General features: G+C 33.0%; 2 protein-coding genes across 3 annotated transcripts; one reads left to right on the plus strand and one right to left on the minus strand.

The window, feature by feature from the left end:
* Positions 1-604: 604 nt before the first annotated feature.
* Positions 605-27,471, plus strand: MS3_00006314 (uncharacterized protein; the record flags this gene model as incomplete). Of its 2 annotated transcripts, XM_012937453.3 has the most annotated exons (7): positions 751-892; positions 4,060-4,196; positions 7,878-8,018; positions 19,878-19,961; positions 23,188-23,390; positions 24,882-24,960; positions 27,205-27,471. In XM_012937453.3, 7 exons carry the CDS (start codon positions 751-753, stop codon positions 27,301-27,303), a joined length of 885 nt encoding a protein of 294 aa, XP_012792907.1. In that variant the 3' UTR covers positions 27,304-27,471. The 2 variants fall into 2 exon arrangements, with proteins under 2 accessions (XP_051067616.1, XP_012792907.1); XM_051214443.1 differs by lacking the exon at positions 19,878-19,961 and having other exon boundaries at positions 605-892.
* On the minus strand, positions 9,454-22,883 carry MS3_00006315 (uncharacterized protein). Its single transcript, XM_051214444.1, has 2 exons — positions 21,603-22,883; positions 9,454-13,207 (listed from the first exon to the last, which is right to left on the minus strand). Exon 2 carries the CDS (start codon positions 12,862-12,864, stop codon positions 10,351-10,353), a length of 2,514 nt encoding a protein of 837 aa, XP_051067617.1. The 5' UTR covers positions 12,865-13,207; positions 21,603-22,883; the 3' UTR covers positions 9,454-10,350.
* Positions 27,472-27,947: the final 476 nt, after the last annotated feature.

The raw sequence follows: 27,947 nt of genomic DNA on the forward strand, positions 1-27,947 counted from the left end.
TTAAGCATAACAAACTATTAAACATATTTAAAAAAGTCTATACAATTTAGCTTCAAATTCTAGAAAATATAGAACTGATTGCTCTCTTATAACCGACCATAGTGAATCTAATAAATCTAAAATATACATTGTGCCCTTGTAACTAATCAAAAAGGCTGAATGATTAACAAACAAATAACCTTATTTCTACACTTGGTTTAGAAAAGTTAATCAATAGAAAAGTCAAAAGTTAATCATTACAATTAGTAGAATAATTGGACAGCTAAGTCAAGGTTATCGAACGTTGATTGTGCTTGGCATTTAACATAACTGCGCTTGTCTTTTATTACTTAATATGGAAAGGGCATTTATACATCCCATATTAGTGTCAGAAATTCTCCATTTCAATTATTTCCCTGTTTGTTTGACTATTTAATTGCGAGATCAGTTCAGTTCTACACAAGCCTACAAACTTTTATGTCAATAATTCCCCAATCCTAATGGCTATGTGCTGTATTGATTGGTTATTTAGTGTCTTTTGGTAAATTCATGCATAGCAAGCATACAAATATGTGGACGTGTACATACTTCTGAATGATAAATACCCGTCTAGCTAAGGAAGAAAGATCGATTCACCTAATCCTTAATTCTAAACAGTTAATTTAACACAGTAGATGCACAAACTAGTTGTACATACATATGCATAAAGATATGGAAAAAATAGCCACACGTTAAAAACTCTTAGAAGCCAAAAAGGATTATTATTTAGAAATGACACTAAGAGGATATACGGATTATTACCATTACTCAAATTATACATCTGACGATGATGATGAAATTGAAGAATTTAAACGAAAAACGGAAGCGAATCGAAAAGCAAGAGAAAAAGCTCGACAAGAATTTGAACGTGACTGTAAGTCAACATGTTAACATGGTATTGCCTTTGAAAATACTGTTGCATTATTTTATTTGCCTGAAAGGTCATCACGTATCAGCTGAATTTCTTAACATTCTTTTTTTATCTGTTCGATAAGTTTCCATCTATAGTTAAGTGAATTTGGAAAATTAGATTTTCGTTAAAATCATGAACCGATCTAAGTTCGACCAACGTTGAAAGCCTGGGAACAATGGACAGTCATTTTGTTTTAGCATGAGAATCGCTGAAAGCCCACATCCCCGATCCTGCACGTTAGGATTTTTCATTACCTTTGGTTTGTAACATTCCCACACTCGACACAGATTAGCTTCACTGGCCACGGTTTATGATTTTAATAAAATTCAACAAATATCCACAACCCCATGCTGAAAAAATATATCTCTATGGTAATGCCAAGGATAATTGTGAAGAACTTTCAATAGACTAGAGAAGTTTTATCATCAACAGTAAGAATGTAATCGTACTTGGAATTTAAGAAAAATTGTTTATTGCTTGAAATTATCTACATTGGCGAATGGAACAGCTTGAATCTTTCTACTATTCAAACCAGAGACACTTTTAGTTGGAAAGAAATCAAATATTTTTGTAATCATCTAGTATCATGGCATAAAATGTGGTCTGAAATACAGCATTTATTTCATTTCTAGTTCAAAACAAATACTTCCGTCTACAAGAAACAACGTATTACTTATAGCACGATAAACTGACAACTTTTTGTCTCAAAAAGCTTTAATCATTGTGTATTCAATTATATAGGAAATCTGGGTATTTAACTGTGAAGGCGGATTGATAATCTAAGGTTCCTTAATTCGGAGAAGGATTTTCAACAATGGAACATCTTTCTCATTTAGTCCTTAATCAACACCTTTTGATAGTGATTTTAGAAACACTTGTAGAAATTAAGTCATTTTATTATGATTAGATAACGACTCTTTTATGAGTGACAAATAGTTAAATATGATTAAAACAGGTAAATTTTCTATAAATCTTAACTAGAGTGTATTTAATGTTCTACTTTTAAATTATTTGCTATAAATTAAATCATCTTTACCTGTAAATTAACGGTTTAATAGTTTGATTGTACGTTTTTTAATTGGAGAGAAATGTTCACTCTCACTGTCCCTAAGATGAAGAACTTAGTTAAAAAGCTAACGTCGTCGTTATCAATAAATAATCAAAGGTTTTGGATTCTTCGCAAGTAGCTGAATTATATATCCTAGAGATCTCATTATTTTCTACTGAATATCTTATTACTATGATGAAAAAATAGGGTAGAAATCAATTCTTGATATGGTAACAAATAGCTAAACATGTCAGTATGAAATTTCATTTTAATTAAAAGATACAATATTTTTGCAGAAAGGAAATAATCTGACTGAATGTTCTCCAATCACATATTAATAATAAGAAGGTTTTTTTCTTAATAAATTTTATATGATCCAATTTGTTGTTATTACTGTGAACTACTAATGAGTCTTAAAATAGAACTGATCGGCTATCTCCTAAGTTTCGAGCGGTTGCACTTAAGAGTGAAAGTATTTTCATTATTTCTGGATTTTTGATGACTCTTAAGTTGGGAATCTTATTAACCTATCATTAAAGCCCATGTTTATATGCTTATGAAACATATTGATGTCGATAGCTGTCAGTATTTTATTAGTTAGTTTAGGGAGTCTTCAGATAAACAGAAGCATTTTATTCAAATAGTTGTCTTCCAGTTGGCCTCTTTATAAAAATGCTAGTTAGATTATCTGAATAAAATGAGGACAAATATTTACCTTTTCATTTCTGCAGACGAACTTCACCTCTGTCAAATAAGGTTTGTGTAATGTACTTGTCTAGTTTAGCTATTATACTATTGAAGTATAATCATCTTGCAAACTGTTTGTTACTGCTTTTGATGTTAGTGTATAAGTATACATATCTGAGTGTAATTTCGTCACAACAAAGTTTGCTTATATAGAAATATCAACAGTTTATGATGAATGTGGTATGGACATCAGATTAATCTACCTTTGAATATGTCTATTAAGGCTTTTCATAAGTAAATTATGCTTTTTGATATTTGCGTTCGGAAAAAAAAATCTTAGTCATTTCTGTTTAGTATCCTCATATAATAATGCTCATATTAATTTAAATGCACCAGATACCCGTAACACTCAATAGAATCAGTCAGAAAATTAGTGATAGTGATAGTGCATCTACAGTAAGCCCATCAAATTGTTTAAGACATACTTGCTGTAATTTATACAAGTAACCCACCATGTAAAACTATATGTGAGTTTGATCGAAAGCATGTCAACACCTTCTTTATTTATCCTCCTATTGGTTGTAAATACAAGCAATAATTAACATCCCCACAACTAATTAACACTCATAAAATATATATAGATATTCCAACCTTTTACTAACACTTAGCAGTGTGCTTGTCTCTTACGTGCTTGTGGATTTTATTAATTATTAACAATGCACTATCCTAACAACTGAGGTGCTGACTCTTGAATATTCTTAAGTAAATTCGTACTTCTACTAGGAGAATTGGCTTTCTAAAACACACAATTAACAGAACATCATATATTAATGTTGAATAGAGAGGAATCGACCTCTACAAATCACAGTCTAAAATTTAAGTGATTTAAATATACACACTTAAATGTGTACAGAACTGTGACACGTTGCCTAATATTCATCAATCTTGACTAACTGCTATATCAGTGAATGTAGTTTGATCGTGAACTTAAACAATTTGTTAATTTCATGAGTTCATTCATTGAGAAACCATAAACCACTTTTTAATCTTTTATTAGAACTATAAGCATAGTGTATATGCAATTCTAGGAAAGAAATTTTTATTCCTCAAAGACTTACAACACTAGCAGTTTAGACCATTGACCTGTATACAAATCTCAACAATTTTTCTTTACAAACAAAAAGAAATTTTTCTTGATACACGAAGTTCAAGTAAAAAGTATAATCTAGTTACATGGAACTTGGACGATTTTACCTAATATTCTAACTTGATCTTTAATTTCCCATATAATGTCCCAACTAGTTTAATAAACCATCTAACCGTAAAACTACCTAAATCAAATTGCTGATTATTTATGTATAAAAATATATGCTATTTTTTTATATCTTTTTAGTAGAAAAATCAACTGAATCAGATGCACGTCAGCCAGCACGCAAAGCTTCTGATGCAGTTCTCAATGAATTCGATGAAGCTAGACAACGAGCCTGGACAAGGGATCAACAAACTTTGGAATACATTGATGAAATATTAGTAAGTATGAAGAACCCTAGATTTAATTACTCGCCCATAACCTTTTACCAAAAGATTTTCCTGAATTTCTAATAGAGATTATTGACCTGTATATTCAACTAAATATTGAGTTAAGATAACGAACGAACTGAGTTTGTTCAAGTTCCCGTAAAATCGAAATCAAAACTTTTTTAATGAATAATGAATGTGTTCATTGTGTTACGGTTTGGAAGTGACTTTGACATTGAAATTAGGAATGAACAGTCCATTCCTTACTCAACATTTAATATTATTAACGAAATAATAAGCTGTTATTCTGGCTTGTAAATCAGATATTACTGATTTCAAGTATCAAAAGTCTAAAACATTACCAAAACACATCCTGTTATCACCTGAAATTTCAAAAGATTGAGAAATTATTATGAATAATGGACACAACCATCAGTTATAGAATGTCGTTCACATTCTGATTTGTTTAAATATAACTTCATATCTGGGTTTCATATTGCACGATCGCCAAAAGAGGACTTTATTTCGCCAAACAGCATGTATACTAATCAGCTGCCGATTCTTTAATAACACAATTTTTTACTCTCAAGGTCCTGATTTCAGTGCTTTCAACACGAAATATGAAATGGGTGTTAAGCAATGTAATATTGAAGTAAATTTTGTTTTTTATTTGATGTAAAGAATAATTTGTAAAGAGGCCTAGGTGTTGTTCATGATCATTAAGACCTGCTTGAAGTTTTAGTGGAACACACTTATTTAGAAATGTAACGGAAATTTCAGATCATATAATAAGCTCATTGTTATTGTTATAGAATTACATCATTAAATTGATTTCCGTTATACAACGATTGTGAACCAAGAAACACCGGTTAGCCATTTCGTTTTTGTCTGAGACCAACCTTGAAAAATAATCTATGGGGTTGTAGTGAGAATCCGTAAATAGTAAGGTGTCAGCTATGTTCGGATTGAAGCAAATATTACCAGTTTTGATAGTCATAAATGATAGTTGTGCGTTATTATCACCTGACTAAGGTCGAAAATGTAAACCTGTGGATTCAAGCTCAGTATTCTGAAAGTTATGCTTCTAGTGATTCGGTGATGAGTAATTATTTTGAAGAATTTTTGCCATTAAATGACAGAAACACCTTTCCAAAAATGTTTATCGATGGTAACATAGAATTCGAAATATGATTTTAAGGGGGTATTATATTTTAAACACTGACCACATCACAACATATGTTAAATGTGCAGAGGTTACAAGAGGTATAAATGAATCATCATAAAATTAATGGCTGTAGTGATAATCTAAATAGCTAACGAGATAAGATAGAAAAGCACACAATCGCACAGATAAAAATCAAACAAAAAAAGAACATATTAGCAACAAAAATATTTGGTCCTATATTATCTCATAGAAAGCTTCTTCAGACATGTAATGCAAATTCATGGCATGATAATGCATCCGGATGGTAGTTCTATGTGAATAACATTAAGCTAGTATGAGCTATCGTTACAACTAATCGGGTTCCGTTACTCGGACTCTTGTTTTTACCCCTAGTTCTGAGGAATCCTTCTGCTTATCAGTGGTTGTCTAAGGTAAGTCCATAATGTAAAGCTACGAACTCAGCCACCTCAGCGATTTCTTACAATGATAATGTTGCGTCCTTGATCTATCTACCCAATAATATATGGGAGAGAACTTTTCACTACATAGGTTAAGGCCTAACCGGTTTGACCCTGAGGTTAGAAATGCGTGAGTCCAAATTGAGACGAACGACCTTAGACAGAGAAATAAAAACTACTCTATCACCTGATTGGTTGAGAGAGAGGGAGAAGACGAGTCAACTGGAACATCACTCGATTTATTTCCGATTCCAACTTGACTCCAATTCAGATTAGTGCAAAAAAATATACGAAGAATATAGATGACTAGCATGACTACAATTCACAAACTATTAGAAAAATATGACTAATAACAGCACCGATACGATAATCTGCAGCATCTTCAGCATTATAAATCTCCAGTGAGGGATCAAAACATGTAAGTAGTAGATCCGACGTTAATAATGACTTTACTACGTCGAAAGATTTTCGACACTCAGTTCAACTTTACATTATTGGATAATAAATGGTTCATGGGTGCTCGAAGGTGATGTAGTCGCGGCAAAACGTTTTTGTAATCAGTGATATGGCCAAGGAATGAATGAAGAGTTGCAACATTAAATGGAGGAGGCATATTTTGGATAGCTGGAACGTTTTCTAGATCTGGGTGTCATCCTCTTTTTTTTTATAATAAACCAAGGTATTTTACCAAGTAAATATATTTAGCCATTAGAAATTTATTTAGTTTAAATCTGTATTACTTATTACTAAATCTTGGTTCATAATGAATTTAATAATGGACATTATGTTATTCTTGACTGACTTTATGTCAACTAGTTTAAATTTTAACACAGCATGATAAATATAATGTAACGTTATTTTCTTCCAATAAACTATACTTTAGTTTCAATCACATTATTCATTAATTAATGTTGGAATGATATTGTACCTGGAGATTTTTCAAGTTTTGTTACTTCTATTGTAATTGAATTCCTCCAGTAAAAGCTTTTACAATGTTCTTTTGAAAGGTAGTGACAATTTATTTTCCTAAGATATTTATCAGATATGTATCGGCATCGCATCTTGTGCAAAATATTGACATAGTATTCACATGACATTTTCGTTGTGAATCTCTTACAAAGCTAAATAAGAACATGTTAATTGATAATTAAACAACAACTTGAAAGTAAGGTTCGATTTGTTTATTTGAATGAATTTAGTATTACTGAAATACTGTGATCGATTATCATTATTTTTGTTGATCATCTATATGCAGAGTTTTAGAGTTCAACACTGCCAAAAATAGCTATTTATAACCCCTTAGTTTTTCTCTATTTTATCTCTGATCTCAGGTTGTGGTGAAACCTAACTTCATATATTTTCAGAAACTATACCATATACCAAACCAACTTCATTAACAGTGTAATATAATTTGACTAAGAAACTCATTTGAACATCAGAATACAGTGTAATTATTATTAATTGGTTGGGGAAAGCCTTTATAAAAATTTCCTTTACTTTGATATTTTATTAAACAAGTCCATCAGAAATTTGATTGAAGCACAGTTTAGTTATATTGTGGTGTGTGCTACTAATGTCGACAGATATGAGTAGTATGCATCATCAGTCGAAAGTGAAATGCCTGGAGGCAGAAGATTGAGAAGATCCAAGAAAAGTGAACGAGAACAGAGAATGATTAGAGTGGAAATGAAGGAACAGTAAAATCTGAGACGACTGATTGACATTTTGCAAATGAAGTATTTATTGTATGGCTCTCAGATTTTACTAAGAAATTTTGTAATGTTTGTCCCCATTTGTGTTCTCATTCACTACAATATGACCAGCTAGAAAACTAAGTGTTTACGAATTCATGACCGATTTTTCAGGATAATGGAAATAATTTGGTTTTTCATCAACTTTGACGATACATTTAGTTCAAGAGTAAAAGCAACCTAAGAAGTTAGTCTTAAAAGATAATAGATATAAAATTACATTTTGGTGCAAAGAATTAAGGAGAACAGTTTAAGTCAACCACAATACTCTCAGTTTATTTTATTACTGACTTTTGAAACGTTTTATTTAAACGTTTAGAGAAATGCTGAAAGAACACCTTTCTATGTACCTTCAACACAACTCAATGTAAGAAGAGGTTCGTACAATAGATACAGTGATGTTCGTAATGGTGATAAATCTGATAAATCAACTACAGATGAACTTTTATCAAAAAGCCAAGTAAGTTAATTGATAGTTATATGACTTTACTCACATAAACTATGAATTTAAAATGTCTTAAATATTATGAATTATTAGTTAACCCAATATGAATTGTTTGTTAAATCTCTACCAATGAGAAATGAAACCAAACTGACAATTACTCTATAAAGATAAATATAACACTTTTATTTTATCATAACTATACGTTAATATCTCAACACAAAAGCCAAAATTTTGTAGCCCATTTGGATATCTGGGCGATTCTAGATTCACGGATTAGAATGGGTTAATTTGATAGGCTTCATTATCAGCTGTTTTGATAATATCTAATTCATTTTATAATTCCTCTAGAATTGAGAAGTTAGTTCTTTCTGATAGCCTAGTTTGAGATTAGTTGTCGACAAAATCCTTTTTATCTCCGTAAACGTGTGAATCCTAACTGACTGATTTATTAGGTTGGCCTGTGACAACGCGCGTAGTTGGTGTTCAGAAGCTGTTAGTTATAAGTAGTGATTGCAGACGAAACGGAATCCAAAAGAAAATTTTCGAGCTACCTTTTAGCTAACTAGACCTTAAACTCAGAAACATTTCTAAAACAATCCGTCAATTTAAGACAGCTTCTGATTGTTTAGTTTTTAATGGCTTAGATTACACTGTTATTAGTAATTTAACTGAATTTGAGCTCTTGTAATGTTAATCATAACTACAAACAAATCCTTGAAATAATACAATATGGCTTGTGGAACTGTAGTGAAGGAGAACACGGGTGAGGACAACCAAATTGTATTTAGGACAAATTACAGAATTACTTGGTAAAATAGAAAAACCATATAGTAAATCGTTAATTTGCAAAATGTTATTCTATCATATCAAACCGGACTGTTGCTTTTGCAAACCTCAATCCATTGTCTTGCATTTCATTGTTCATGCGATTTCCTACAAATTCCATTGTTTTCTCGCTCTTCTTTTCTTGATCTTCTCCATCTTCTGCTGCCAGACGTTACGTTCTTTTGACTCACGTTATATACTACTTATATCAATATAAGTAGCACGCACCACACTCGTCCCCCCTTTTAACAAGTTGCTGTCGTAGTCTTTCTGATCTCCGTACCGCTGTGTTCTTTGGTGCTTTTCGTGATTCACACCCATGATGATCTTGAAACCATCTCTGTAGTTGACTAGCATTTACGCGCTTCTGCTTGTCTTCTCTCCGGATCGTGTAGACCGAGTCGCGTCTCTCCGTGATAACATACGGTCCTTCCCATTTTGGGATCAGCTTTCCCGACCCTGCTCCCCCTGCTATGTTACTTTTTCGTTCTCTACACTTTACTAGGTCCCCCACTGCAAAGGGTTTCCACGTTCTCCTCTGTTGTTCTGCCTTCTTTGTGTCTGATATTTGTTTCTTTTCCACGTTCCTTATTGCCTCTCTCCTCTCTTTTCTTAACCTTGTTGTCGTCCACTTCTGTTGTTGTGGCCAGGTCTTATTATGCATTGGAAGTCGTGGTTGTCTGCCATACATGAGCAAGAAAGGTGACTTCTTGGTTGTTCCTTGTGTAGAGGAACGATGTGCCAGCAAAATCAATGGTAGCTCTTTCTCCCAATTTCCTCCTTTTGATGCTAACCATTCCTTTAACGTTCGATTGTTTCTCTCTGTAAGCCCGTTTGTCTGAGGATGATACGGTGTAGTTCGTATTCTCTTGATGCCAAACTGCTTTAAACGGGCTTTAAACTCGTCACTTTCAAAACAGGGACCCTGGTCAGTTAATATCATCTTCGGTATTCCGTGACACGCTACAATATGCCGGATTACCACCTCGGTCACTGTCCTTGCCCGCTGGTCTGCAATGGGTACGGCATCTACCCAAGGTGTAGCATGTTCCGTCATCACTAACAGGTACTGGTTACCGCTCGCCGTCTGTGGAAACGGTCCCATCACATCCACCGACCATAGATCACCGACTGCGGTTACTGGGATTGACTGTAATGGCGGTTGTCTGTATCGATCGCTTTTCATTAGCTGACACTGCTGGCAGGTTAACACGTATTCAGCCACATCGTCCCTCATGCTCGGCCAGTATGCACTTTGTCGTAGTAAGTCCGTCGTTCTTGCGATGCCTGTATGTGCTACCTGGTGACACTCGTGTATCACTTTACGCCGACAGTCTTTCGGGATCACCACCACCCAATTCTCATCATCGTCCTGCCAGGTCAGCACTCCATATGAGTTCACTCTCAGTCGTTCCTTTTGCCGAAGCAGCGTTATTACCTCCTTGTCCATTGTTCGTTTATCTACGTCTGCTCCCTCTTTTATCACTCTGATTACCTCTCGAAGGTTAGGGTCAGCTTTCTGCTACCGGACGAGTTCTAATGGGTCTCCCTCTAAACTATTCACCGCGTATGCTGTTAATGGCAGGTCGGCTTCCATGTCTGGTCTTGACAAGTAATCCGCCATTACATTTTCTTTTCCTGGAACATGGCCGATACTGAAATCGTATTCTTGCAGGCGTATCATCCATCGCGCCAACTTCCCTCGGGGGTCTCTTGCTGTTTTCAACCACTGCAGGGGTTTATGGTCGGTCTCAATGTGAAATCGTCTACCTAAGAGGTATGGTCTCCATTTTTCCACTGCCCACACGATCGCTAAACACTCCTTTTCGATGGTTGAATACTTCCGTTCAGCGGGTGTGAGGACGCGACTCGCATATTCCACCACTCTATCAGCCTGACTCAACACAGCACCTATACCATGATCACTCGCGTCTGTGGCCACTGTAAACAGTCTTCCCGGTTCAGGCAGTCTGAGCGTCATCTGGCGGTCGTCTAGCATGTTTTTGATTCGGTTGAACGTTTGTTCGGCAGTCTCAGTCCACGTAAACTTGGTGCTGCTCAATAACTTATATAAGGGTGCTGCTATTTCGTTGGAATTCTTGACAAACCGACTGTAGAACGCCGCTCTTCCCAGGAACTGTCTCAACTTCCTTTTCGAATTAGGTACTGCAATATTTCTTATGGTAAGAATTTTCTCCGGCAATGGTTTTATTTCTCCATTTCCCACTTTATGTCCCAACAATGTGACGCTACTTTTCGCTATCTGCGACTTGTCCTTATTAATCCGAAGTCCAAATTCGTCAATTCGCTTTAAGACCGCTTCCACATGCTTGATGTGATCTGTTTCTGTTTGACTGTACACAACTACATCGTCGCCATATACCTCAACATTATCTAGATTCTTGAGCAGTAGTGTCATTAATTTTCTGAACGTGAACGGTGCACCCGCCAACCCGAACGGCATTCGTTTAAATTGATACTGTTTATCACGTACAGTAAACGCTGTCTTGCTTCGATCACTCTGTTTTATAGGCAGTTGCCAATAACCTGACCGTAAATCCAGCACTGTAAACACTGTGGCATTCTGTAGCCGATCTAATGTTTCCACCACTGTTGGCATTGCACAAGGCTTCAGGTCTGTTATATTATTCAATTCTCTGAAGTCGACACAAAATCTATACTTTCCATTTGGTTTCTTTACCAAGAGTACCGGCGAGCTATATGGGCTGTCCGCTTCCTCAATTATACCTTCTTTTAACATTTCCTGGACCTGACGATTTACCTCGGCCTCTAAATGCACCGGGACACAACGTGTTGCAAATATATTTACTCGACTGTTCTTTATCGGTATTTCGTGCTTTACTCTGTCACAAAATCCATACGGCTCCCCATCTCCAGTGAATAGTTTCGCATACTTTTTGCATAACTCGTGAATGTTTGGTTTCTTTGACGAGACATCCGCTGCAACTCTTATTTCAGCCACTTCGCTACTTTCGTGTACTGTCAATGAACCATATTTCGTGACCACCTTACCGCTTCTTAAGTCAACTATCGCTTTTACTTCTCTTAGGAAATCTGCTCCTAATATCGGTCTCGATAAGCTTGTGGTTACGACGAACGGAAAATTTATCTCAGCATCCCCCAATTTTATGATACTGTTAGATACGCCAAACACCTCTAACATATGGCCCCCTATCGTGTGGACAGCTAATGTACACGGCTTGATTCTCTTACATTGCTCTTTGCCTATTAACGATACTGCTGCACCTGTATCGATCAGACAAACTAAATCTCGCTCATTTATGTTCACTCTCGTATATACTGCCCCTCTGTCTACTAACGCAACAATCCCCAGATTCCTAGGATAGAAAGAACACTCGTTGTAACGTCTAACATATCTGTGTCTTCGTCTTGTTGGACAGTTTATCTTCCAATGTCCTGTCCCTCCACAAGCGTAACATTTATCGTTCCTTTTATTGTTCACTCGTATTGCTGCAATCTCACGCTCCAGCTCCTCAATCTTCTTCTCGACATTACTCATCTCCTGCTTTTCGCACCCGACCGGAGCTACTGTTCGCGTCATCAGCTGACGAGTCACCTTCGCCAGTTCACTGATACCCATCGGTTGCGCTGCGCTCACGAGTTTCAGCTGTTGGGAGACGGTGGCAGGCACACTCTCGATAAACTGTGACGCCAACAACTGTGCCTCCGACTCCTCATCCAGACTCGGCAGCGCACGGCGTAACAACCTGGTAAGCTCCACAGCCAGCACCAGTGGGTCACCATCGACCGGCAACCTCGCCAGCCGGAACTTCTGCAGCGCGTCCTCCCTGTCCACTGGGCTGTCAAACCCCGCCGCCAGCCGCTCCGTGACTGTCTCCCATGTCGTCTTCTCGTCAGCACCGTCCAAGCTGTCATACACAGCCTTCGCCCTGCCTCTCAGAAGCGTCCCCAGCACCACCAGCTTCGCCTTCGGCCCCTTCACTCCCAACAGCTCCACCACGGCCCCAAACTCCTTCGGCCATGGAATCTTCATCCTTAGTGGGGGCAGCGACACCAAATGTAGTGAAGGAGAACACGGGTGAGGACAACCAAATTGTATTTAGGACAAATTACAGAATTACTTGGTAAAATAGAAAAACCATATAGTAAATCGTTAATTTGCAAAATGTTATTCTATCATATCAAACCGGACTGTTGCTTTTGCAAACCTCAATCCATTGTCTTGCATTTCATTGTTCATGCGATTTCCTACAAATTCCATTGTTTTCTCGCTCTTCTTTTCTTGATCTTCTCCATCTTCTGCTGCCAGACGTTACGTTCTTTTGACTCACGTTATATACTACTTATATCAATATAAGTAGCACGCACCACAGAACCTGTCATAACCAAAAGTACGGAGTATTGTAATGCCCTTAGTTTTAAACCTTTAGGGTAATTTCAACCAGTTAGTACAAGAAAATTTCCTGAAATCCTTAGGACTACTTCCATATCTTAAGATAACTCCAGACAGTTTTCGAAATGTTTATGTTCAGTGTATACAGTTACAACTTGATGATCTAAACACCTTTTTCTAGAGGTGTAGGAAAACTAGAGAAAGAAAATACGAAGAAGAAAACTGTAAAAATCGTATAGAAAACAATTTAAGATACACATTGGAAATTCCGATGAATTTCATTACTTAAAACTCTTGATTTCTTTGCATGCTCAAATGAATTTTCAGTTAATAAGGTACTTCAGTCGTACAATATGCATCTAGTTTGTTGTAACTTGTAGTCATGACAATTGTGGTTTTAATAAAAACAAATGATTGCCCTGTGAAGGGAATTTTTTCGCAGAGAAGTGAATTAGGTATCAACATAATCCTTCAACTTGAAGAATTGGTTTTCAGCGTGCGTTATAAAAAAAATGAATTTGTTTTATCCTAGATTTAAGAATAAACATGATTATAATTCATTGACATGGTCAATTAAACATCCTTCTCAAATTATGTTTCAGCAACTTACTACTTGGAAGTAGTATAAATTCCATTTTTAAAAACGGTACTAGATGTAAGATATCAATCTCCATTTACGTCTATTCCTCAAGTTTGTATAACTGATAGCACGGATTCAAAAAAAATTAAGAATTATACCGAAGTTAAAAATGCAACTTTTCATTGATCCTGTTTATATCACACTTCAGATCTTAGATTAGATTTGCTTTTACTTTTTTATATAGTCTGTTTGTATAAACAGTATTCTTCTTCTGTCTTATTTCGAATATCATGAAATATAATTAAAGAAACTCTTTTTTCTGTATTTTATCAATGGATTGTTAAAAAGAACTTATATGGGATAGAAGAAATCATAGCTACAGAATTAAGTCCATTAAATATCATTGATAGTTTAAAAAACTTTATAGGAATATTTGAGTGAACGATTATTTTCAAGAACTTTATTATCAAACTTTACACTTATGTGTTGTGTAACCATTGATTTACTACAAATACCTGAAACTCAAAAATCATCTCTGTATCCAGAATACAAACGAGAATCACGGGAGACTGATTCAGATAGAATGTTTATTGACTATCGTAAATGTAACTGTTAAATAAAAAATACCCTCATTAATAGATACAATTAAGTAAATACACTATATTGAAAACTATACAAAATTTATTATAAAAACATACAAAGTTTACATTGAATTAGTATGAAGTATATTGACCTGAATAAATGTCATCTGAAAATTATAACAAACGTCAAAACGTCATACTTAAAGCTAATATTATATTGGACAAAATGTTTCACGGGTAGTAAATCTTATATGATGCCAGTAAAACCTTACACTGAATAGAAAGAAACAATACCTTACTTTTTTCTTATCATTATAATACAATAATTATGGACTTACAACTGTGGAGCATGGTGGTGAACTTAATGAAAATAACTGTTTGTTCAAATATTTCTTACTTCAAATTTTCAAATATTTAAGAAAGTTGTAGATTACACTATGAAATCATGTGTACATTCAGTCAGCTACAATGTAGGATCAGGCACATATATGCATCCGTCCAAGTTACCACACATCATTAGCACAAAAAGATGATCATCAAGCTCATAGAAGTAGTTACTGCAATGATAGTAATATATAAAAGAAAGGTTGTGTATAAGGATATGATACAGGGAGAAAGAATTAATTCGTAAAAAGAAAGGTATAAAGTAATTATAATCTCATGGTCTAGAAGAAAACAAAGAGTGTATACACCTACTACACTGTAATGGATTCTGAGCTATATCACTCACAGTTTTCAACCATTAGTTATGATATTCGCTTGGAACCCAACCAAGTAGTCTGCATCTATCAACATAGCTCAGATTAGAAGTTAGTGACTTTATGTACTGATGCCACACCGTCCCTAAGTTTCTTACATCCGTCTCCAACAGTAGTCGATATTGAACACAGTGGTAATCAGTGGTTGGATATGCGCAATACGTGGCCCAATATATCATATACCTTTGATTTGTTAAATGATATTTAAGTAACGTTTTATTTCTGAAAGCAATTTTACCGTTTGTAAATTAATATTCATTCAGCGCAGACGTAAAAAAGTAAGTTACTGTAGAAAACGGAAAATTTTTAAAATAATTTGCATTGATAACATATTATCAATTATGTAGATTGAGTAGTTTTATTGATTTTTTCCCTATGCCTCTTCATACATATTTTTAATGTGAAGTTACTTTGAATTGTCTTAATTGAAGAAAGAGGGAATGTAAAAAGCATATTAAATTGTTTGCTTAAGTAGTTAGTCATTTCAACCAACTCAAGACAGTATCAAACTAATAAGCATACTTTCCACAACAGAAGAATTTTGAACTGAGACTTTTATTATCATAAATTTAAGGATAGATTTTTGTATATATTACCAAAATCTCTGAACAGAATTCTTATTGACAAAATTAGTCTATTAACAACAAGCTAAACTCTTTTGCTAAAACTAAGACTTTTCATTACTTACTTACTTACGCCTGTTACTCACAATGGAGCATAGGCCGCCGACCAGCATTCCCCAACCCACTCCGTCCTGGGCCTTCTTTTCTAATTTCGTCCAATTCTTGCTCATTTTCCTCATGTCTATTTCCATTTCCCGGCGTAATGTGTTCTTTGGTCTTCCTCTTTTCCTTTAACGTTGAGGATTCCATGTGAGGGCTTGTCTTGTGACGCATTTGGGTGCTTTCCTCTATGTATGTCCTATCCACTTCCAGCGCTTCTTGATTTCTTCCTCCACTGGGATCTGGTTCGTTCTTTCCCACAGTTGGTTGTTGCTAATAATGTCTGGCCAACGGATCCGAAGTATTATGCCCGGATAAAGGAGGAGGGTTGGACATGGGGTTAGCGACCCTATCCCGTAGAAAACTAACTCGCTAAAAAAACGCTAACCAGAAAAAATTATTCAAATTTAAGATTTTTCATTAATGTAGAGGAAATAGTCTTAACATAAACTACTATTTACTGATATGATTAAATAGTGGTTATATCATCTGGTAGACTATAGTCGAGTGAACTAACTATTAAGTCATATCTTCATATAGAAACAACTTGTTTTAGTTAGTCTACATATTCTGATGTTTGTTGTCTCTTTAAGCTGAAGAAAATCTTAGTTAACGAACATAAGTCATAAAGTCATTTATTTCATCATAATAAGACATTTAATCTTTAAAAAAATATTCAATATTACTATGAGATTAGTGACCTGGACTTCCTCGTAGTTAACTGTAGTGATATAAATGTAAATTTGTTTAAGAACTCATACGTTTAGGTTTTCTATAGTATTCACTGCGAAGTACTCAAGCGGTGTATTTATCTAACTCAATTATAATTTAGTGATAGTTAAATAATTAATTTTCTAAGATCTAACTTGCGATAACACTTAAGCTTAACGTTACTTTAAAGCAAGAATAATGTTTTCTAGACTAAGTGGGGTGGTAGGTGATAGCCCGTAGACATTTGAAGGTACAGATTTCAAGTTTTATTACTAATATCAACACTGTGATGCAAAAAATTGTTAAACTGATTAATTCTAAATGGTATAAAATGCGAATCCTACTCATGATCCGAAAGTACTGAAAATATAAGTAGTTCTTCCTAAGATTAAAAATTCAATGGAAGTCCGTATCTGCTATTCGTGCCATACTTTTCTAGATTCCCAATGGGAATTATTTATACCATCTTTCATTGAACTTGAGAAGCCAGTGATAACAATCAATATGAAGTTATGAATGTTATTAAATATTATTAAACTCATTAAACAATGTAATATAAACCATCATTGAAATCCTAGAAGCATCGGACGCATATTTATTAAACTTGGACATAAACACTGTTGAATACCGGATTAGTGGTCCAAAGGTTAAGCATTAAAGCGTGAGACAGAAGGTCCCGAGTTCGATTCCTGCGTTCAGGTTCGTGGATATGGACTTCTGAGAAGTCTCATGCTAGAACAAAACGGTCGTCTAGTGTTTCCAGATTTGGATTGATTCAGAATTTCAGGGAAGGGAAAGAATCAAATATTTTTTCCCAGTTAATTCATCCAGTTTTAATTAAATTATATTCGGCTTTAAAAAACTAGTTTGATCTACATATTTACCATGTAAATTAATGACATATTTTGACAAGCATACAAAAGTTGGCGACAAATAGCCAGTTTGTCAAGTTTCAATAGGTTAATATATAATTAGTGAACAAAATAACTTATTTATTTCAGTAAAAGGGATCTAACGTCCACTTTATTTGTTTCGCTAGTTTTCCTACTTAAAATAATTATATTTTCAGTCAAATCAATAGTGTTATCAAACAAGTATATTACTGTCGGAAAAGTATTTGAAAAATTAACTTACGAAACTCAGTCGGCTATCTCCGACATTTCAACATTAAAACTTCGTAGATTAGATGTCCAGTTATTTGGTGTACTAGTCACATTGCTACCTGATCGGTACAATTCAATCGATACTAAGCATTAAGCAAATATGATAGTGTACACTTCTTGATGATAAATGATATAAATTATCTTCAAATTTCTTTATTTTGTTATTGTTGTTATTGTCATTTATGTTAAAATTCGATTTATTTGAGATATCAGCAAAATAAGCAAATTCAAGTAAATTTCCTTAAAAAAACTAGGTAGGATAAACGTGTTTAATAAAAATTTGTTAATATCCAAGTTCTTATGACCCTCATATTGATGTAGCCCAACCATAGAAGCAGCAATAAGCTATTAGAATAAACATTATGAATACACTACATTAAAGGTTGATAAAAGTAGATTGGTAGTTCCGATTTTATTTCCTACTAATGTGTCACAACGTTTTTAAGTATGATTAGCATGTTTTCAATAGATTTAATGCATGCTTTTTTAAAAAGAATGTTTTGACAGATATATTGTCCCAAATAAGCTAAATAGAAAAAATGAATATCAATCCCGTTTGGATATGTCGATTAATAACATTGAACAATATTAAAATGAGTTTCATTGAACTCATGAACAGATCTAAATAAGACCGTCATTAAAAACCTAGAAATACTAGACGACTATTTCTTCCCAGCATGGGACCTCTCAGATGTGCTTATCCTCGACCCCGCACTCAGGAATCAAACAAAGAACCTTCGACCTCGCACGGTAATGCCTCACCCCTAGACTAGTTAGCCATTATCCAGCAGTTTAACATCTAAATTCAATCAATCCACGTCGTAATGATATCATCTTCCATTGTCATTGGTGGGTGACTGCCTCACACGCGACAAGGAAAGGCTACACTGGTCATGGCTTCTCACTAAAACTCTGGAATTTTCTTGACGAAGCTAATCATTTCTGAGCACATGTTAACTGTCAGTAAGAAAAAGTCTCATCCCAGGAAGAAATGTCCGTCTAGTATTTCTAGGTTTTCACTGGTAGTCTTATTTAGATCAGTTCATGATTTAAATGAAATTCAACAATATTCACAACCTCTTACTGATGATATTAAAACAAGTTAAAATACTGTAATCTTTACTTGATATGTCGTTAATCTCTTGCTATTGAAAATTATATGGAATCTCTTTGGATTTCATAATTTATGCTAAAAATCTGTTGAAAATACATACATTTTAGGCACGTGAAAATAAGATTTATAATAAGTATATTCATCATTTTCAAAAATTAAGTCACGAAACGTAGTTGTATACCGAATGACAATTTAATGAAGAACCATGAATAATCAATGACAACTTGTAGTTTTACCGAAAAGCTCACATTTGTTCAATTTAAAAATAATTTTATCAATTAGTAACCAGGGAAAACTAAACAATTATTTCTTCATACTTTGATAATATTCAGTAATGAGTATTTATAATCTCTTACAAGATCAGACGGAGGAAATTCCTTTCGAGATGAAACAAATATTCTAGACAATTGTAAACTTTCAATAGTACAAAAAACCAATTACATTGATAAAAATTTCATTGTAAACTTAAAATGTATGAATATGTTGTAGACAGCAAACATAGACTGAACAAGGAAATGTAAAATAAAAAACAAGCAAAAAAGAAATGGTGTTTTGAACAGGTAGATCTACTATATAGATACAAGTGCTGTTCACTAATTAACAGTAATGAACTAATATTCTCAAAACTATAATAATGTCCAACACTTCTGCACTGTAATAAACGTATTATTCTATTTTGTTATCTCACAGTATATCAGTTGAACATTTAGATAAAATTAAGATGTAATATATAAGTTATCAAAGATGGTCAGTTTGTGTAGGAATCGTTCAATGAAATGTTAGACTTCAATTTATCATCATAAATAAGCCAAATGTGATTGTGTTTCAATCGACTAATCTAATTAATACTGTTCAATTAAAACAAGTAATCGTTTATGAAATCTGCCAACTCTTATTACTGATATATAAAAGACAAAAATGAATTCTAAACAAAATCGTTATCTTTTACAGGAATTTTGTTTACATAAACTGAATAATGTTAATATGTTTAATTTTATATTTATCATTTAATTTATACCATTAGACGGAAGTAATACGGCCAGTAAATAGAAAGTTAAAAGACCCTAGTTCGAATGAAACAGCAAGACAGAAAATGAAACGAGTCGAGGTGAGTTATTGTATTATGAGACTACCTAATTTTTATCAGTATGAATTCATAAAGCTTGAGAGAAAAGGATATTCCATTGGGGATTTCAGTCAGTATCATTCAGAACATTAGTAGACATTGTGATATTTCTACTTATACAGCTAGTCTAGTAATTTTCTCAGAGATCAGATTTGACAATTATCTTGATGCCACCTTTATGATTAGAGATAGATTATGTAAGAAAACTAAATTAATATGTTTCTTTATGTTAGGTATCATTGCCAAGGATGGACTTGATTATTTCGAATAAATTGAACATTGGGTAGACTGTTATAAACAAATTAATATATTTGTTATATCCTAATAAGCAGAAAACTTAGATTTTCTGACGTTTCGTAACTTAGTGTAAGCCAGTTCTTCAGAGAATAAATAATCGAATCAAAATAAATTCAAGTTTAAATAGTACAACGGAACAACAAGAATATGATGTCATCAATCAAAATACAGGTCTGAACCTGATCAAATAATATTCTTGTTGTTCCATTGTGCTATTTAGACTTGGGTTAATTTTGATTTGATTATTTATTCTCTGAAGAACTGGCTTACACTAAGTTACGAAACGTCATAAAATTTAATTTTTCTACTCATTGAGATATTACAAATATATGAATTTATTTTTTTTATGATAGTTTTACTCAGCTAAGTTTGAAACTATATGGGATTATTTTGATACCTGATAAACCATTTGAATGTTCTTGTAATGAAATCCAACTTTTTCGAATGTATTGTACTAAGTTAGTGATTTAAACTTGCAGATTTTTAGTTCTAAAAACTAATTAGATCAAAAAGATTTTAAAACTTTTGAACTTACTAACGTTCACTAAATGACCTGAAGTTAAAATCATTTAAACATTTTATTAATTCCTGTGATAGGCATCTCTTAATTAAACGACATCAAGAATATAGTTCATTAGTATTTCAGATGATTAACAGATATTTAAAGCAATTAGTCCCTTTTATAAGTTTCGATAGAACAATGAGAAGTTTATTGAAGCCTTGTCTATTCGTAAATGTAAACCCCCCTTATGTGTACAAAAACAATTTGTCGTAAACTTGAATTTACCTTGGTAATCCTTAAGTCATTCTATGGCCTAGGATAACGCGACAATTTCTTATTCTTTCTCTCCCCTTTGTTATTTTACTTGAACTTCCATTTAATTGACCTTTATTAATTTTCATATAAAAGTACCTGTGTGACCAGATTGTTCGAAATGTATAGCGCAAATACATCACATTTTTTCAGGCAAACTCCGTCTTCTCATTGTTCTATCGAGATTAACAGATAAATGACTTAAATTTTCAATTCATCAAAAAGAAGTCGTTCCTAGTTAAAAAATATGGAATTGAATTCACACAAGTTTAACAGTCACATCTATATTCGTGTATTCTACATGTATTTTTCAACTTTATTTAAGTTCTTATTACATTTAAATACACTAGATTTATAATGACCAATTTTGATCAACAATTAAAATCTACCTTTTTATAAACTAAAGTGTAAATTTATAGATGAAATTTTATTTGTGTTACATATTGATATTTCCGATATACAAACTACTCATTCATTTTGTTCTTATTTGTTTTCTGATCTTTAATACTTACTCATAAGCCATAATCGATCAAACAGACATTTGATATCGATTCAGTGGTTAAACGCTCGCGCGCGAGACTGATAGATCCTAGGTTCGAATCTCATGAGGCGAGATCGTGGATGCGCACTGCTGAGGAGTCTCGTACTGGGACGAAACGGCCATCCAGTGCTTCCAGGTTTTCCATTACGGTCTAGCTTCAATTGACTCATGAATTCAACTATTAATACTCACCATTATGAAAAGATAGAGCATATTCGAGGTAGATAAATATTTTGATAGAATTTTTTGTTGATCTTCAAGACTTAAACCCTGAAAGAAAAGTTTTCTATTTTGTTAATATTGAGTAAACTGATAGTATATTGATAAAAGTGCATATATTTTTCATGAACATCAAACTTAATTAATTTGGTTAGAATATCTTCGATTCACTGAGAAATTACTGTTTTGTTTTTAGCGATATTCAAAAATCGCTTCATTGGTATCTCAATTCAATAATAGTTTATAATTAATTTTTTCATGTGATTAAAGTCCAAATATTCTTGAGTTTCTAGGTTATTTTTATTTTCTACCGTTTGTATGAACTAAATACTGTATAAAGAGCTTATTAGATGATGTTGTTAGGAGTGTTATAATATCAAATGACTAGATAGAGTGATACACTGTTCCTAATCTTTTATATCCATCAACTTTTAGCAAACAACAAAATGTTTTGTAGTACAGAGTTCCATATGTATCTTTATAAATCATAAAGTACGGTTATGGTCATTGTTCAGCTAAGTTGATAAAAATAAATGGAAAAACTATCCCGCTGCATTGTAGACATATTCATCAACTCGGATCACTTAAGGTTAAAACATTTGCGTATATCCAGATCAATAACAATCAAACATAAGCTATATGTTCCCTAGAAATGGGTACAACGGCTTTCTTATCATAGTTCTAAAATCATTACAACTTTTATAATATCACTGTCGTTTTATTCTAACTCATTTTCACTTTTTTCTAGTTACATATTTATTTTTTATACATATAATATCCCTATAAACTACGAACCTATTCCCGTTTTCTAAGGACTACTACTTACTGGATGGAAAATAATCTAATACTTTCCATAAAATTGTTCTCTAAAACTTCATTTTTCCCCTTCGACTAAGGTACGGCTGTTTTGTTTTCTGAAAGACATAAAACTAACAAAACAGGACTATAGAGACACCAGGTGAAATTATGGATGTCACTTTATTTCAGGGATCACTTCAATTCATGCACAACAGTACTAAATTTTGCACAGTAGGCTAATATCTAAAGATATTCTTATCCATAGTGCAACTAATGAATCAATATTATTAAATATGAACTCTTAACGCTTAATAATGGCAAAAAATCATCAGTTACCCATGTTCACATTGTTTCATTAGGAAAATCTCCTGATATACATATGCAACAAAAATGGTAATGGTACATTTCCAAACTGTAGCTAACACTATTTCAAGACATGGACTAATTCCTTTTAGGGATTGTAATAATCCATTTATTACGACAATCTCTAATTTTATATTTACAATTTTCTACCATACAATATACTTATATTTATATAGGAACGTTTAGAAGGTATTCTAGATTATGAGTTACCAAGTGCAGATAATTTCAGAAATATGCGTCATTCATTAAGAGAAATTAATGATAAAATGTCAAAACATCGCTTTCTTCTGGATCGTCACAATTCAGCAGACTTGGATGAACATGATAAATCTAAAGTATCTGAAAGAATTAATGAAAAATATAAGGAATTAGAAGAGAGGTAAGTCAACACTAAACTTATATTTTCTGTAAATATGCACTTCTTATACAATAATCACCAAGTTAAAAGCAAACGGAACGAAGGTCTTATAATTTTGCACCATCTTTCACCTTAGATAGAAAACTATTGAAAACCAGGAAGCATTGAACACCATTTTCACCCTAGTATGGAACTCTTTAAAAGTACGCATCCATGATTCCACAGGAGAGTCTTATGCTGAAAATTATTATATACTTACTACTAACTAACTTTAAGAGGTAATATATATATATATATATATGTTCAACAACAGGTTAGAGGTCATTTGGAGTTGGAATTAAGAACATAAGGGGTGGGTGATGCATCAGTCAAATGAAGAAATAGAAAACCTAATGTTTCAAAAAAGATTAATTTTCCAAACACGCACATTATTTCAGAACACATTAAAAAAGTATAATTTTAAACAATACAAGCGGTCGTACAGTGCCATTGCCAATTAATAGGAGATTACTCTGACGAATTTGAATAATGTAAGTAGCAGATATGCGCTTCTATATTTGAAAGTCTTCCTACCATCATGATTGAGAAATTAATAAACCTCAATAAAGATTGCAGAGTTTTCAAATAGTTCTCGGAAAGCTCAACAGTTTAATTCATGATAATCCAAGTAACATCTTATACGAATAACTATATGTGAGTTAATCTACAATGTTGCAACAAACTTTCTGTCTAATTAAAGATATACAATTTATTACTAATACTGTTTAATTTAGACCTAATATTTAAGAAAGTCCAGGCTGCTAAGCAAGGATATTTTTCCAAAATATGATCATTTAGGGTTTTGCTTTATTTTACCCAACTCAAAATAACAATCAAAACAATCTAACTCCGTGAATGCTTGAAATAAATAGTCGTGGTTAAGTGATATGATATGTTTTTTTCATTTAATATCGTAAAGAAATTCAAGGATATTATACTATACATTTTTACTGTCTGATATGGAACTACTCACACTTGTTTTAGCCTAATAGTTGTGAACATTGAAATACCAACAAATAAACTATGTAGTGTAATCTATTTCTGTAGCAAACATGAACAAAATTTATGGACAACCAAATGTACTTGAACATACAATTATAGAATTTCTTAGTAAAATCTGAGAACCATACAGTAAATACTTCATTTGCAAAATGACGATCAACTGTTTCAGACTTTATCGTTCCTTTATTTCCATACCAATCACTCTATGTTCTAGTTCTCTTTTCTTTAATCTTCCCAACATTCTGCCGACAAGCATTCCACTTTAGATTGGTAATACAAACTACTTATATCTGTCGACATCAGTAGCACACACCACATTTCCATTAAAAATTAACTCATTAGTGATTTAAAATGATAATTTCTTCGTATCTTTAAACAGTTGACTGTTTATGTTTAGAAACAATACGATAAAACTGTAGCTACAATTATTTTGAACTTATGTGTTTTCTTTTAATCCTGTTCTCACTGTAGAATGCCATGTTTGACTATGTCTGATAGAGCACGTGAAAAGGAAAAACGTACGACTCGTTTTGATCCCACTTTTATCCCGGTAAGTTGAGTGTCATCACTTAGGTGGAGTTATTGATTTTGAAATAATATGCTGAAATGATACGATCAATGAACACTTGTTCTAATAGATAGATGGATACGGAAGGAAACCTAAAACCTCAACTAAATAAATAACAATGACAGAATCAATACTGAATTGGATAAATTATTCTTTACGGAAGTAAACTATCGTTCGACTAGTTTTATCCTTTGATTATTGTATGCATGATCAGATATTTACATTTGTAAACTTAACCTGAGAAGTGCAAAAACACTTACTCTTCCAATATTGTTTTCAATAATAAACGAAATTTCACACTGCAGTTGCAGTAGAGTTTTTTCAAAAAAAATAATCATAGAATTGTAATGAAATTAATCGTTCAGTACCCAACTTACACTGAAAATACATGAGATCCATCTTCAGTACAATCATTCATCTGGAAAGCTTTAAGTAATTAGATTCCGTTTCAGTATTTATGGGTGCTTATTTTAATAGTAATAATAGCTTTATGCAATTCTGTTGTTAGCACAATGTAGAATTCTCGACATGAAATATTGCAACATGTTCGTTCAATTCTTCATGAACTAAATAGATTTATACAAAATTAGTTGCGATTCTTATAAGCAAAGATCAATAGTTATAACAATGGACAACAGATATGGATGTCTGAAAGCAAAAGTATTTTCAATTAGTTCAATTCTTATCATTATGAATACAGTGGTCTTGAGTGCTGTTAGATATATGAGGGCGGTTATCATTCCCGGTGGCCCACACCGTGGAAGGGTTCTTCTGGAGGTACCTGAAAATGAAATTGGACTAGAGGTGGTCTTAGTGACCTGAGAGAGTGACCGCAGTGCCCAAGGGACAGCTGCTTGAAATCATTCACACACGACCCGGTCCTACGTTGTAGCTGGCTGACTGACTGACAATTATTATCATGTCTTTTTGTCAGTTAGAATTTATGTTAATTTCGATATTATAGAGCACTTGTATTTTTATTCAGGTGAATGATTTCTAATGTAGATGAGTCGTATTTTTCCGAATATCATACCATACCTTAAAACCATGTAACTTCTATAAACAATTATAATGTTAAGAACATTAAATATTATTTTGTTTCTAAATAAAAACTCCTTATCAGTTAGATTTATTTATTAAGTTATTGTTTGGGAACAAATATTCTTGTTTCTTTATAACTTTACTATTATGATATTTTAACTTACATTCATCTATATGCGAAATTTCTCATTGACATTGTTTTACTTATGAATAATGGTCAAAAACATTAAGAATTAAAAAATTTACTTTAGTTGTTACGTTGAAACTTACAGCTGTCCTTCAGACAAATAACCTCGTAATCTATATTATAAACTAATTAATAAACAATCTATAGTCGAGAAAATAATTTATTCAATTAATGTTCCAGATGAAAATATCTTAACATTTCTTAATGAAGAAGAACTATTTTGTTGAAAAGATAAACAATGTAAACCGATTCTATCTAACTTTCCAACTGGAATTAGATACATTAAGAACTAGTGAGATTAGTTTATTCTTATAGATTGTGTTACAGAACACTCAGGCTCAAATCAATGGCTTAAAACTATACATTAATCAACTTCGTACTTAAATGCAACATATACACTAATACGGGTACAGAGCGCATATTTGGTTGTTGAATCAAGATTCCAGTTGTTCGATTTTGTATATTTCTTAGATAAATTCCGTTGTATCATCAAATACACTTGAAAACGCTACACCAAAAGTTCGATATATGCTTTTGAGAATGATCTGTTTCAGATAGTTTTGCTCAACAAATTAAAGGCTGAAAAGATAAGGATTGGAAGAAATGTGAATATGTAAATGAAAAATTTATATGTATATAAAATAAAAATAACCTGAAGATTCTGTGCAATGATATGGTCATACAGATGTACACATAGGTAGTAGTGTATATAAGTAGAAGTCTATAATCAATCATACAAACGAGTTCAAATAACTAGTAGCAACAAGACGATATATTTATTTTCCATATGATTGTCTCACACAACTTCATATATGAGTCTATACTAACTTTTCATTTAAATTCATGTTCTAATTGCGAGCTTAAGCAGAAATACCGTTCTAAATTTTCAAGGTGGATAAACTGAAACTGCCATATTATAAATCAAAACGTAAATATTTAATACTGTTTATTAAAACGATACGTATAATCATTTTATTTTATTTATTTTAAAAATCTAGGGATATTCTACTGGTTTAAGTATTATAAACTCTGAACAGAATGCTGAATTACGAGGTCGGATTAAATCATTACTGTTACGAACAAAACGCAGTGGATAAATATCTACTCTTTCAGTGTTTCATTTTATCATGGTCATAACTATATAGGACTTCAATGAAATTGTAATATGAAATATTAATTAGATAACAATTTACCTTTAATAAAGCTTGCTATAAAATTATTATTTTTTTTTTGTATTTATGTTAATAAATCACGTTATTGGAAGATTTCCTGTGTGTATTATTGGTTAATGAAACAAGAGGATTTTAACCAAATAGTATGAAATTAAAAATGATTTGATTAGTTACGTGAGAACTATGGAATAAACATACTCTGAATAAGATTAACAACAACTAACTACTCCAAATAAATAAATCAATAAAAATTATTTAATAGACACCTAGTTAAGAATTATGTAAAGTTTAACATTACACTCAACCGTTGGATGCCGGTTCAGTGGTCTAGTTGGTTAAGCGCCTGGCGCAAGACTGATAGGCCTTGGGATCGAATCCCGCGTGCCTGATCGTGGATGCGCACTGCTGAGGAGTCTCACAGTAGGACGAAATGGCCATACAGTGCTTCCAGGTTTTCCATGGTGGTCTAGCTTCAATTGACTCATGATTTCAAACAGTGAAATTTTTAAGATATCTCTTGAAAAATAATTTTTATATTTTTGTTAAGAAAAGATGTAGTTAGACATCCA

This window comes from Schistosoma haematobium, chromosome 2, assembly GCF_000699445.3.
Source record: "Schistosoma haematobium chromosome 2, whole genome shotgun sequence".
NCBI lineage: Eukaryota > Metazoa > Platyhelminthes > Trematoda > Strigeidida > Schistosomatidae > Schistosoma > Schistosoma haematobium.

Coding starts and splice junctions, on each gene's coding strand:
- MS3_00006315 (XM_051214444.1), bottom strand. CDS start 12,864: ATGAAGATTCCATGGCCGAAGGAGTTTGGGGCCGTGGTGGAGCTGTTG.